This window comes from Rhodamnia argentea, chromosome 2 (assembly GCF_020921035.1).
Source record: "Rhodamnia argentea isolate NSW1041297 chromosome 2, ASM2092103v1, whole genome shotgun sequence".
Classification (NCBI taxonomy): domain Eukaryota; kingdom Viridiplantae; phylum Streptophyta; class Magnoliopsida; order Myrtales; family Myrtaceae; genus Rhodamnia; species Rhodamnia argentea.
In genome coordinates, this window is record NC_063151.1 from 28,346,589 (window position 1) to 28,359,113 (window position 12,525).

The window sequence follows — 12,525 nt, forward strand, 5'->3', positions numbered from 1 at the left end:
AAATTCCGTTAAGATAATATCATATTTTCATGAAATTTTTTTTATCTACAGGAAAGGTTTTTGATGAAAAGTTTTTATTTTATTTTAGAATTTTATAATTAATTGTCCACAACTATCTAAGAATTGAGTACTAAATGACTCGGTATTTATTCGGTTGCCGGGACATAATCATAATATAGGAGAGATGGCCGAGTGATCTAAGTCATGGCTTTGAAATTGATATTTAGGCTTTTATTTACCGAGGGTTTGAACCCCTCTCTTTCCATGCCTTTAAACTAATTTGACATCCGACCCAAAAAAAAAAAAAAACTAATTTGACCTAATGGATAAATGAACTACAATGTCGAAAATGAATTGGTCTGTGTATTTTTCTCCTCTAAGTAAGGATAACACTTCCAATATGTGATTTACTCTAATTCCAATGAAAAAGAGAGTTACTTCTATCTGCTAAAATGAATCTAAGTGAACCAACTTTGCTTTTGAGGTTAGCAACACCAGAATTTGTTCACACCATCCGATAATTTTAATCTCTGTAGTTGAATTCCAACCTCATTATCAGCAAACGTTACAGCCGTAGAATCAGAGGCAAGAAATTGACATTCATTCAGGCTTCTCCATTCAAAGGTTCCAACTTTAAACCCAAATTGCCATTGCCAACATTTTAGCAATTCAAGAATGCAAATCTCTCTCTCTCTCTCTCTCTCTCTCTCTACTGCAATGACCAGAGTCCCCAATTCCTAAAACCTTGTAGACTCAGGGCCCCAGGAGTTAAGATGCATGATCTTGCCGTGGGACTCCTCCAGGCGCTTCAAGCCCCTGGCCACCGCCGCCGAAGAAGAAGGGGAAGAGAGCTTCTTCGCCTGAGAATAGGACCTGAGGTTGCTCTTCGCGTGCTGGTGGGCCGACCTCATCGCGTAGTTCCACCTGGCGAAGCCCTGGTCCTTCAGCGCCTCCACGGCCGCTATGCTCGCCGCCACGATCCACGCTTTGCCTGCTGAACTCATCTTGCACCTCGATTCCTTGGAAGAGGAGCCAAGAGAAAGAAAATGGGGTTTCCTCTCTCTCTTGTGGGGTTTTGGAAGGAGGGTGCGGGTCTTGCTATAGAGCTTCGTGGAGGATCTGAAATGGGGTGCTCCTCCTTATATAGCACGGAGAGAAGAAAACCAGAGGCCCAGTAATCAAGGAAGGAGCCGTGGTTTTGCTATGACCGGCAGCGATTAGCTTGCCCCAGATTGACGCGTGAAGGGAAATCAAATCGTGACCTCCAGAAAGGCCCAAAAAAAAAAAAAAAAAGGAAAAGGAAAAGGGGCCAGCCATGTGTAAAATTAACTAAATACAAATATAAATGATGTTAGTGGTTGTAGTTTATCAAATGACTGTTATTAGCAAAATCGCTTTTAAATTAGTTTATTTTGCTTCATGTTTTCATTTTCACAATATTTATTCCGATATTGTGGTACCTCCATTTTTTCAAAACAAAATAATAATAATAATTGTTGATAAATTCTAGGTTTCATTTCTGTAATTTCATGCCTCTCCCGACGAAGTCCTTTTAATTTCAATTTATTTAATCACGTTCTTTTACCATCACGTATTTTTTAATCAAGCCTATCTGACGCCGAATTCGGTACCTTTAAAAATTATTCCCCGCATAGACATTGACATTGCTAAATTTTACTTACACCATATTCCTATTTTGTGTCGCCTACATTATTCTTTTTGTGGTGTCTATGTCGCCTTTGCCTTGACTAAATTTTATTCATACCATATATATATATCGTACAATAGCGTCGTAGGTTGATCTCGTCAGCTGAAACTGGTCAAATGGGTTTTGCTGAATTTCTTGTGAGTTGAAGAACTTGAATAGAAAGGGAAGGAAAGGTGAAAGTGCAAGAACCAAATATTATTTTCCCGAATTTTTTTTCCTTAATTTGAAAAAGAGACATTGGATAGAAATTGATGAGGCAGGCCGGACTTTCTTGTTGTCTCGAGCCTGCCTGTGTGAACCGTTGGGCTTGGAGGGATGAGCAGGAGGCTACTGGCCCAATGTCAAATTCGAAATAGGTGCGGTCAACGGTCGTTTCTGAAAGTAGAGACAAAGCTTTTTTTTTTTCGAAAATGAGAATTTCATTTCATTAAACCCGAGTCCACCTACAAGAGTAGGGGCATCAAAACATAGGATTTCTCAAAGAGGGAAAGGGGGAGGGTGGTTAAAAACCCAGTTAAGAGGGAGAGCATGGTATCTAGAGGCCTTTACAACCTAATCTGCCAGTCTATTTGAGACACGGGGATAGTGAACAAAATCTAGATTCTCAAAAAGGGCCAAGAAGCTCAACATCCCAAGGACAGAGGGAAGAATCTTTCAGACAGCTTATCAAGATTGAACAATTGGACTCTAGCATTGGTTTCATTCGAGGTTGATCAACAAAGTGGCAGAGAGCATGGAGACAGGTTAGAATTTTAGCTTGAAGGGTAGATGATGCTTGGATTGGGCAGGCGATACCTTCAATCAATCTTCCTTCTGAATCGCGGCACATGCACGCAATTGCCCCTTCCGTGGTCCTCGAGAGGTGTGATCCATCTATGTTTGTTTTCAACAATCCCGGGTTAGGTGGTCTCCATCTCGGTTGAAAGTTCACCGATACTTCCTTTCGCTTTAAGTTGCTTCTATTTCACTTCACATAATTGTGATGCATGTCTAGAGTAGGGTGGATTATGCCGATTGGGTTCAACTACTTGTGTTGGAAGACGAGGGAGTTGTGCGCTAACTAGATATTCTGAAGGGTGACAATGATGATATTAAACGGTATGCTCTTCTGAGTTATATCATTATAGTTTAGCAATAATTCCTTAACTCTAGGGACTTGTTGGTAAGAAAATTGGATATTGACTTCGGAATTTGGCTAAACCTATTTTGTCTTATCACAGAGGAGGAATAGATGCTCGACTATCACATGCTCTTTTTGACATTAGGGGCAAAATAGCTCAGGTAATACCTTTCTCTTGAATAAATTTACCCTAGTTGTTAGTGCATCCTGGTAGATGTTCCATACAAAAAGTTGGACTTTTGAAAGTATTTTCAGCCTCCAAATTTTACTCCAGAGAGCTTTGGGGGTTTTAAAAGCAATTTATTGCGTTGCAATTAAGAAATAAGTTAGAGGGACCATTTAAGGAACGTTTGTTTCCGAAAACTAAAAAATAGGAAAATGTTTTTGGACAAATAATTAATTATATCACCTAAAAAATTAGTCAATGAAAAATACTTTTATTATTGACAATAATTTATGACTAACTATCTTCGTGAGTGATGGAAATATTTTTCATTCATTCTTATAAACGGTATAAACAATCATTTTTCAGAAAATATTTTTCAAATTTTGAATTTTTATTAAATAAATGCACCCTTATTATCTAAACATTGAAACGTAAGAAGATCATCGACTCATGTTCAAAGCACTTCTTTGAATAAATTTATTGGCCCAATACACAAAAAAAAAAAAAACTTTAGAATCTGTCCCAATTATATTCGAACTTTTTTGTCTAATAAAAAATCTTCAATTTTTACTTTTTTTTTTCAATTTTACCGGCTTAATACCCAAAATCCTCAACTTTAGCGTCTATCCTAATTATATCTAAAACTTTTTTTGTCTCATAAAAAATCTCATACTTTTACTTTTGTCCCTGTTTTAACACCATTGACCTTCTGTCTATAATCACGTCCATAATCATTAACATTTTCACATTGTTAATAAATTACACGTCAACAAAACTGGCATGAGAAAAAAGCCCCAACTTTTCTTCTTTTGTCTGCTTCTTCTACACATTATTGGGAGATACATAGCCACTCAAGATGGCACGTTTCATATTCTCTTCGGTACTCAATAGCTCAAAAAATGACTAGATGTGGAGATTTAATTATTTGGACGAAGAATCTTAAATCTCTCTTTTCTTGAAACTTGTTCCCAAATTTCAAAAATTCATTGGTAAGTTCAATGAGAAAGTTCGAGCTACGAAGAATTAATTAACAGTGATTATGGATGAAAGGCCAACATTGGTATAATTGGAACAAAAGTAAAAGTTGAAGATTTTTATGAGATAGAAAAAATTTTGAATGTAATTGTGACATATACTAAATTTAGGGTTTTTTTTGGATATTAGGCCAATAAAATTGGGGCAAAAATAAAAATTATGAATTTGTTATGAGACAAAAAATATTTTTGGATATAATTGAGACATATACTAAAGTTGGAGGTTTTTTTTTGGATATTAGACCTAAATTTATCAACACAAGCGACATAGACATGAATGGTTGTCACAGTGATTCCCACGCCTTCTGATCCTAGCAACATAAACACAGCAGAGAAGACAAGCCAGCAGAGAATGTCTCGGTTTGATCTGTATGGTTATTAAGGTACCTCCTAGTCGCAGACTTTTCGGAAGAGAACTCCTATTAATCAATCAGACGAGAAAAGATGGTAAACGATCGGCACACCGACTTTTCTTAATCGTACTTGCTAGCATATCAAGTCTGTTTGAAATCCGGCGATTCAGCATCGCGTTACAGCTCATACACGTACATTGCCTTCACAAGAGTTCATAGCTTAGATATATAATCTAATCCGGTAGCAGGTTCTGCCGTAACGCTTCTTCCATTGGACAGGACTCGGCTAGACAGAACAGGCTCCAATGCATCAATCTTGAAGTTGAAGTTATTCTAGAGGTTCAGGCTCATCAAATAAACTTACCAGCAAAAATGTGAACTCTGCCGACATTATGCCTTCTCTTCTTTTCCCACTTTCCTGAGCATTTCTTCAACCATTGCCCCCTGCATTCTGTTAACTACCCGATGAAGAAGGTTCATGTATACTTTTAGACCGGCAAAATGGGGTCGCGAGCATTTTCACTTGACCCGCATGGGAAATCTCCACAGTGACACTTCCATCATCCACTGGCAATGGTTGTTTCCAGGGTTCCCCATCAATTCTCATGGAGGTATGATCTGCTGCTCCTTTTCTAAACTCGAAACGAACTGCATTTGTCTACAAGGAGAAGCAAGAATTTTGGAGGGAAAAAATGAGGCACATCCACACAAACACGGGTTGACCTAGTCCAGCAGGTAATAGCTTCCCAATGCAGCCAATCAATGTCGAATAGTTTGTGTAATTCGAACATATATATGAAATTTCTACCTGTGCAAGGCGAGTTCCATGTCCTTTCGGGAGTAGTAATATTAGTCCATGCCAAGCATCTCTAAAACCAACGATCTCAATTAGGCCATCATCAACATATGGAGGTGTCAAGTCTCTCTACAAGTTCAGGCCAAAAAATAGTCTTTCTATGAGAATTAGTGAATCCAGAGCATAGAATGCACTGCAAATGAAATTTCTGCAAATCATGCTGTAAAGTAATAGAGATAGCAATAAACTGAAAACCAACCTCAAGTGATTTTTTAGGGTCTGGCGTTCCCCATGGATCAAGTCCTCCAGAAAAGCTGGGCAAGTTGAGGCACACAATGGACCGGATACTGCAATTTATATGGTAATACACTAATATGTTGGTATTGAATGACGCAGTAAAAGTTCAGATATAATTTCTAAAATCATTTGACTGAAAAATGAGTACAAGCTCATAAGAGTGCATGAAAGTGCATTTTGGGCATGTAAATACTTCCATGCTACAGGTAGGTAGAGAGGAATGACCTCCGAGGTACATAGAGATCCTCCCACTGACCTTGTCTTCTCATTATCCTGACATTTGCCAGCTGTGCTATGTTCCTGTATAAAATTAAATTATATTGAATGGCATTGGCAGTAACCAACAAAGGGGAGGAGAGCAATCAGATAAGCAGATAACTAGGTTCTAAAAGTCATATGATACAAATTCACAGAAGTGCTGGCTGTTAAGGTATGACCACGATTATAAGAGCAATGTGAACAATGTCAACAAACAGAGTAGAACTTTATTGGTAAATAAATAGTAGCCATGGCTTTCCAAAAGAAGGTGGATGCATGATACCATCGCATGGTTCCACCTAGCTAGAATTGTAGTCTAGTACGCAAAAGGCCGGCCTAGCTAGAGTTATAGTTCAGCAAGCAAACGTAAGGCCAAGTTCCAGGCAAGACAGCCACATCTTCAATAGACACATGCCTCAACGTTACATCCTCAGAAAATCTTGCGCTTTCAATCATTCAAAACAGTCTCGAATCACTGAAAGGAAGTACCCTCCATTTTTTTTTTATAATGCCATCGGGCAGGTGTTTATGTTGAACTCCAATCTTTAATCACTCAAAAATCAAAGGCAAATGGGAAATGGAAGCAGACAGATGATATGAAACTGTAGAGCATCTCTACAGAAACTAACTAAAAGACTCACCGTGAAGAAGGGTGGAAACAAGATGTGCAAAACCATCCCTGAGTACATCCAAGCTTTAAATAATTGCTCTGCCAAGCCAAAAACAGAAGCAGTAGGCAGTAAGTCTCACCATTTGCTCCTTGAGATCAAGAACGGAAAAAATAACGTAAAACTAGTTTCAAATGCTTTCAAATTGAAACATTCTAGCTTCAGTGCCTTGTCTGTGAATGATCAACTCCTCGTTCATGCATAGGGGACCTTTATATTTGAAGACACCATCAAAAGTGATTACAGGCAAATAGATCATTATTTCTCAATGATACCAACTAAAATAGGAAATGGTATCTGAATCAGTGGTTGGACTGATGTCCATCGAATGTATTGGAAGACAATAAAAATCACAACACAGGGAGTTCTTCCACGTAATTTCAATCAGTAACGGTGGCAACTGGTAGGTGACATTTGACCCCCAATGTGGCAAATTAAGCGAAATTGGATAATGGGAGTTGCTTAAACTGTAGATACACTTTCCAAACTAAACGGTTTCTAGTCCTTGAGCTTGACAAAGAAAACGCATTGCCTTTATCGTTACCTCAATCTTATGCAATCCTTTTTCGGTCAGAGTAACAATATTGGAAAGATTATACCAGAGAAGGAACTCTACAGCCAAATAAAATATAACAACTGGGATCGAAAACTAGATCTAGTACGGGGCTGAAACAAAATTGGATTCATTACACCGTATGGAGTAAAAGGTCGCGCATCGAAACTTGACAGCTAGCTTTGAAAATGGCTAATAGAGCAGTAAGGTGGATCAAGCCACATGGTTTCATGCTAATACCATATGTGCACTTCTACAGGTGAAGCTTGAATAAATGGATTGCTAGAACAAGAAGAAGGCTTCACTGAGAAAAAGGCAAGACATGTTGTATCGTTTTTCAGCTGCTTACAACAAATGTTTGTCTTGAGGATTGCATTTGAGTGTCTAGTGAAATAAGTATAATCACCTCCAACTGTCGTGAGACAATCAAGTCTTGAATTCATAAAAAAAATCACTGTGAACTCAAAACTATTCAAGAAAAAAATATGTCCTTCAAAAAGAAAAAAGTGCAACATATCCGAAGATTTCGCATGCAAGACAAACGGTGTCAGTTTATATACTAGTAACAAGTGAGAAGAGTACTTGATTAACTAACTGGTTCTTAAACTTCTCTGGGTGTAACTTCCGGTCTGAGTGAAATGCATATGATACTTGTGCATCCATTCCTGACAAGAAAAATTAGTTGCTAAAGAGATGAGTAGCTATATTCATCTTTTACTAATACAATCAAATAGGCAGTCAATCTATACTCAAGGCCTCGGATGAGGGCTAGCATTTTTTATTTAGCTATTAAAGAACTATAACATTTTGATGTAATTCTGTTTCTTACCCATGCTAAAGTAGTTCCAAAATCTTCCACGAAATGTGTGGAACCCATCCTGATAATCATCAGTGAAATATTAGCGAGTAAATAGCAGCAAATTATCCAAATGAATCCAGAAGAGCAGGATAGATGAATTAGGCAAGCAGAGAGTCAGTGATAACCTAGCCTGTTGACCTACCAATTTCATAAAGGCAGAAGCTGTCCTGCTTTAAGCAACTCATTCAGTTCATACTCTTTTGACTAGCAAACTTATCAGATCAAGCTATCAAAAATCTCGTGTTACCTCCGTTACTTTGAGACTATTGCTAAGCACCTCGTGTAAAGATTACACATCAGGAATTTAGGCAAAATATGTCTATACACCTATGTTTTTCATCTACTATGCAGTAAGTTAAAGTCTAGCAAGAAATGCTTGATGATGCAATCAACAAGACAGTCAAGTTGCATGGTGAAAAGGAATTCAGTGAGATAAATTCATAGTCTGGAACGGTACATTATACAGAATTTTTCTTTATAAAAAAAGTAAATTCAGTCCGCATATACTAGTATACATTTAACAGGTGGAAACTTCTAATATCGTTTACGCTCTGCATCATCAATTAGGTCATGGCACAGCTTATAGTATAGACAGAAACTTGCCATGTATAAGGTATCTGGCTTAAAGACCTGTCGGAATGCATTCAATGACTTGGTTTGTCCACTTGGTGCGATTGGATCATATGAACCTTCCTTAAGAGCCCTCATTCGCATGACCAAATACCAACTGAAATTTAGTGAAATTCATTATTAACATAATGCAGTTCTGAGGATGTGCCAAGTGGCAACCTCCGAATATAATTTTTATCTTCTGACTGGGCAAATCAGTCCTTCAGGAAAGTTCAAAAGGAAAGAAAACAGACAAACTTTCTGTGCACTTCATTTCTCAGGCTCATGAATCTGTTAATCGGCTCTCCACTAACACAACTCAAAAGTTCAATGCAATGCGGCTTGATTTTTTGTTTTAACATGTGACATATTGCCCAATCAAGACTTCATAGGATGACAAAGCATACAGCATCACAGCTTGAGAAGTAAGAAGCAAGGGAGTCCAAAGACGCAATGAAGCTAAAACAGCAGGACACGAGATTCGTCGACACAATATTTCGGCCACACCAGGAAAAAAGGATACTCATAGTGTTGTCTGATGAGCTTGCCTAAATACATCCGCCGCTACTGTTCTCTTGTAAGTCAAATACAACATATATAAACTCAAAACATTTACCCATCTATCTTCATCTCTTTTGCAGTCTTCACTTGATTGAGGAAAGACATCACAGATTGCCTATCTATCCCGGGATTTTTCTTTCCCTGTAAATTAGAAAAATAAATGTCATGAATTCTCAGAGTCACAGCTCCTACAAGAATGCTAGATATCACAGTTCTTTCAGGGTGGGTGCAACAAAAAAAAAAAAAAAAAAATCAGCGAGGAACTTTCAACCCAATAGGTAGGCAATATGTGCAGCCCATTTTAAAGTGAAAGAAAAATGATAATTTTTAAGGTCGTATCCAGATAATGCAATTTCAAATGAGGTCACACGTAAAAGCAAACAAAGACCTAGAAGCATGCCCATCCCTACACTCTAATACTATGTTTGGGAAGCTAGAGAAAGGTGGGTAAAAACTTCAAGGAGAAAATTATAAATTCCCCTTTCTTCCTCTCTCACAAAAACAAAATCTCTGCCATTTATCACCCCAATTCCCTTCCCTTCCCATTTCTTTAGCTTTCCAAACGGAGCTTAATAGAAAGTTATGCACCATATCCAGAAGGACGAAAGCAGGCAGTTGTTTCTGAGACTTGAAAGGAAAGACATTTCAAGACTAGGAAGTCCATTTACTTGCTCCAATAGTACTGAACATGAAGTCCTACCCAGCCAAAGGAAAATGGAAGGTTATTTCCGGTTCCAAGAGGCACAGTAGCAACTGGAGGTGGTGGAGATAATTTGAGATCAGAAACTACCCCAAGAAGCCAGTTAGCTGTGCCGTCCCCACCTGCAACCTAGACATTTAGCAACACCACACTATCATCCAATGGGGCAGAAAGGACAAGGTACGCGATGCCTCTGCACAAGGAACATAAAACATCTTTGCGCATTGTGCTTGGAACTGAATAAGTGACTTACAATCAGTTTCAGTCTTTTCTGGATTTCACTGGCCAAAGGATCACCATCCTCTTTCAGATTTTCTATATTTTCATAAAGCTGTTGTAGCACCTCTTCAGGAGCTGTCTCTACCAAATCAAAAACCTGATAAACCGTACACATCCCACATGACCACAGGGAAATAAGTAAATTCAATTAAACAAGGGAATAGATGGCCTTGGAATTGACTCTCTTCTGTAAATAGTAATATAAGCTATTATGACCTGTCTCATAATAGATTTTTTGTTCCATTGATTTTTGAAGGGATATATATCGACACAGCTTATTGCTAACTCAGTAAAATCAAGTAATGCCGAGCCTTTTTCAATTATCTTTCCGTGATTGTCTTTAGAGCTGCTTCTCATGATTCCGATTTATTCATCTTCCAAAGTAACTTCATGTAACTTGTGCAATGCTGTGAATCTAAAATATGATTTGATGAGCACAACATCGACATCCTTGTGCTCCATCTGTCCTTACTAGCGATGAAGTGTAATGGTGACACTAATGAATTTAGCCATAGAGAAGGCACGAAGATTACCTGCTTTTTATTAAGGAGAGTCCTATAGGTAATAATAAGATCTCCACCTCTCTGACCACCACTTTTGGAGTTTATGAACACTATGACTGGACAAGCAGGTACATGGGACAAATCCCGGACCTTTTCTGATCCATGTCCTAGGATGTAATCTGGCATGTAGAAGTCCTTCAGAATATCCTCTGAATCGTAGTCGCCCATGACAAATTTGCAACTGCAGGTAGCTATAAACGAAAAATCAAATTCCAAGTTCAAAACAACACTAAAGAGACAACTGACGATAGGGACAAGCAAATAAAAAGCAACTAATATTATCCCAACATAGAACTCATCCGAACTGACATTCACCAGCAGTATGGAGACGAGCAAGACATGCTTGGACAATTTTTCTAAACCACATACTCACGAAAAAAGAAAAGAAAAGGAAAAGCGAGAGAACATCAGAGGAGAAGATGTCAGAATCGCAGTTGATGTTTCAAAAGCCAACAGCCCTTCGCTTAGCTTATTAAATTCAGCGCCATTAGCAAACTACAACCGATTTCAGTAAAATGTCCCGGTATATCTAAAAGAAAAGAGCCAAACAACAAATTTCCCAACGCATGAAGCCAGCTCTAGCGACTGAATCAGGCGACACCAACCGGACGATCAATATGCTTGCGCGTATCAGCACCAACACCGAACCAAAACTACGGGGCACGAAATTGCAACGTTGTCCAGGCATCCTCCGCGTTGGTCCCCGCAGGAAATCAAGAAGAAGAAATTATCCACGAACGCGACATGGTGCAAGTGCAACATCATGAACGCGAGAGACAGCCGATGATCCGGTTCGATAGAATGCTAACAAGACGGCGATGTCAAGGCTGAGCGAGAGATGCTTTCACCTGGGAGCCGAAGATGCTTTGAGTGAGCGGACTGGAGAAGATAGATGCTTTCAGACGTCGCACAGCTTGATCAATACTGAAAGGACGTCATCGAATTCGAGACCACCATTGTCAGCTAGATTGAATCGCATAGTGGTTAAAGCTTAATCTAGTGGTGGGAAAGAGAGAGAGAGAATGACAGGTTATCAAAGTTGTGCCACGTAACGAAACACGCGGCAACTCCCGCGCTGCACCTGAATACGAAAGGGAAGCAAAACTCAGCTTTTTGAGTTCGGGCAGGCGCCTAATGAGTAGTAATGGCTATGAGCACTCCCCAAACCGTAAATTCTTTTGTTGGCTCCAAGGGGTCTTTGGATGAGATCGAGATCCTTCTCGAATGGAAATGGGATATTAGGTTTAAAGTAGAACTGAGCAAAAAAATTGAGATACATCCAAATCGGATAGGACCGTACCCAATTGACTGATTTCGATTCCCGATTCAAATTTCTTTAAACCGGTGGGTACCAATTTGGTTTTCGATTTTATGTAAAAACCACCCAATCTTACAACCGGATTGAACTTATTATATAATACAGATATATATATTTTTATTTTAAGCTATCTCACTTGAGGCCCACTCCCATGTCCAGCTCGGTATTCCCAGTTCTCACGATGATGAGGTTTAATCCATAGGATCTAATTTGCCATGAAATGACATTTTATGTTATTAGGAAAAAAAAATGGAGAGAAGCAGTTTTACTTTTACAAGATCTTATTTTCCATTTCATGGCATTTTATGTTATTAGGACCAGTTCCATGAATTCAATTGGGAATCGGATCGGATTGATTGTTCGATTCTTGGATGAATTCATAAAACGAGCAGGTGGTTTACGGTTTTATTTTGCGAAGCCAACCATTCTTAGAACCCATCACCCTTATTTTAAAGGGCCAACGAAAATCAAACTCGAGATGGACCATGTTTAGAGTATAAAAATGATTAGTTTGTAGGATTATTTTCGAAATTAGCTATTAATGATGATGACATTTACCCAGTTTCATAATGTGATCCATTTTGTTCGCCAATTGATTTATGAATTACTTTTTTAAAAGAAGATGATTTAGGAAAATTGAACTTCTCGTAAATATTAAAAAATCTCCAATTCAGACAAATTAG

General features: G+C 38.5%; 2 protein-coding genes across 8 annotated transcripts; both read right to left on the bottom strand.

Moving 5' to 3' along the window:
* Nucleotides 1-517: 517 nt before the first annotated feature.
* Nucleotides 518-1,144, bottom strand: LOC115754725. Its single transcript, XM_030693853.2, has one exon. The coding sequence runs from the start codon at nucleotides 1,002-1,004 to the stop codon at nucleotides 738-740; it is 267 nt and encodes an 88-aa protein (XP_030549713.1). The 5' UTR covers nucleotides 1,005-1,144; the 3' UTR covers nucleotides 518-737.
* A 3,489-nt stretch (nucleotides 1,145-4,633) lies between these two features.
* LOC115754781 (diacylglycerol kinase 5-like) lies at nucleotides 4,634-11,768 on the bottom strand. Of its 7 annotated transcripts, none has more exons than XM_048274105.1 (14): nucleotides 11,373-11,764; nucleotides 10,824-10,880; nucleotides 10,495-10,705; nucleotides 9,936-10,058; nucleotides 9,683-9,811; nucleotides 9,038-9,123; nucleotides 8,416-8,539; nucleotides 7,783-7,831; nucleotides 7,536-7,618; nucleotides 6,374-6,441; nucleotides 5,700-5,774; nucleotides 5,437-5,524; nucleotides 5,190-5,306; nucleotides 4,634-5,039 (listed from the first exon to the last, which is right to left on the bottom strand). In XM_048274105.1, exons 3-14 carry the CDS (start codon nucleotides 10,690-10,692, stop codon nucleotides 4,836-4,838), a joined length of 1,344 nt encoding a protein of 447 aa, XP_048130062.1. In that variant the 5' UTR covers nucleotides 10,693-10,705; nucleotides 10,824-10,880; nucleotides 11,373-11,764; the 3' UTR covers nucleotides 4,634-4,835. The 7 variants fall into 7 exon arrangements, with proteins under 7 accessions (XP_048130062.1, XP_048130063.1, XP_030549805.1 ...); XM_048274106.1 differs by having other exon boundaries at nucleotides 8,443-8,539; nucleotides 10,495-10,715; XM_030693945.2 differs by having other exon boundaries at nucleotides 10,495-10,715; nucleotides 11,373-11,763.
* Between the last annotated feature and the right edge of the window lie 757 nt (nucleotides 11,769-12,525).

Coding starts and splice junctions, on each gene's coding strand:
- LOC115754725 (XM_030693853.2), bottom strand. CDS start 1,004: ATGAGTTCAGCAGGCAAAGCGTGGATCGTGGCGGCGAGCATAGCGGCC.
- LOC115754781 (XM_030693946.2), bottom strand. CDS start 10,692: ATGGGCGACTACGATTCAGAGGATATTCTGAAGGACTTCTACATGCCA. Junction 7,619..7,782: donor TTGGAACTACTTTAGCATGG/GTAAGAAACAGA, acceptor TTTTCTTGTCAG/GAATGGATGCACAAGTATCA. Junction 5,775..6,373: donor TGTTTCCACCCTTCTTCACG/GTGAGTCTTTTA, acceptor AATTTTATACAG/GAACATAGCACAGCTGGCAA.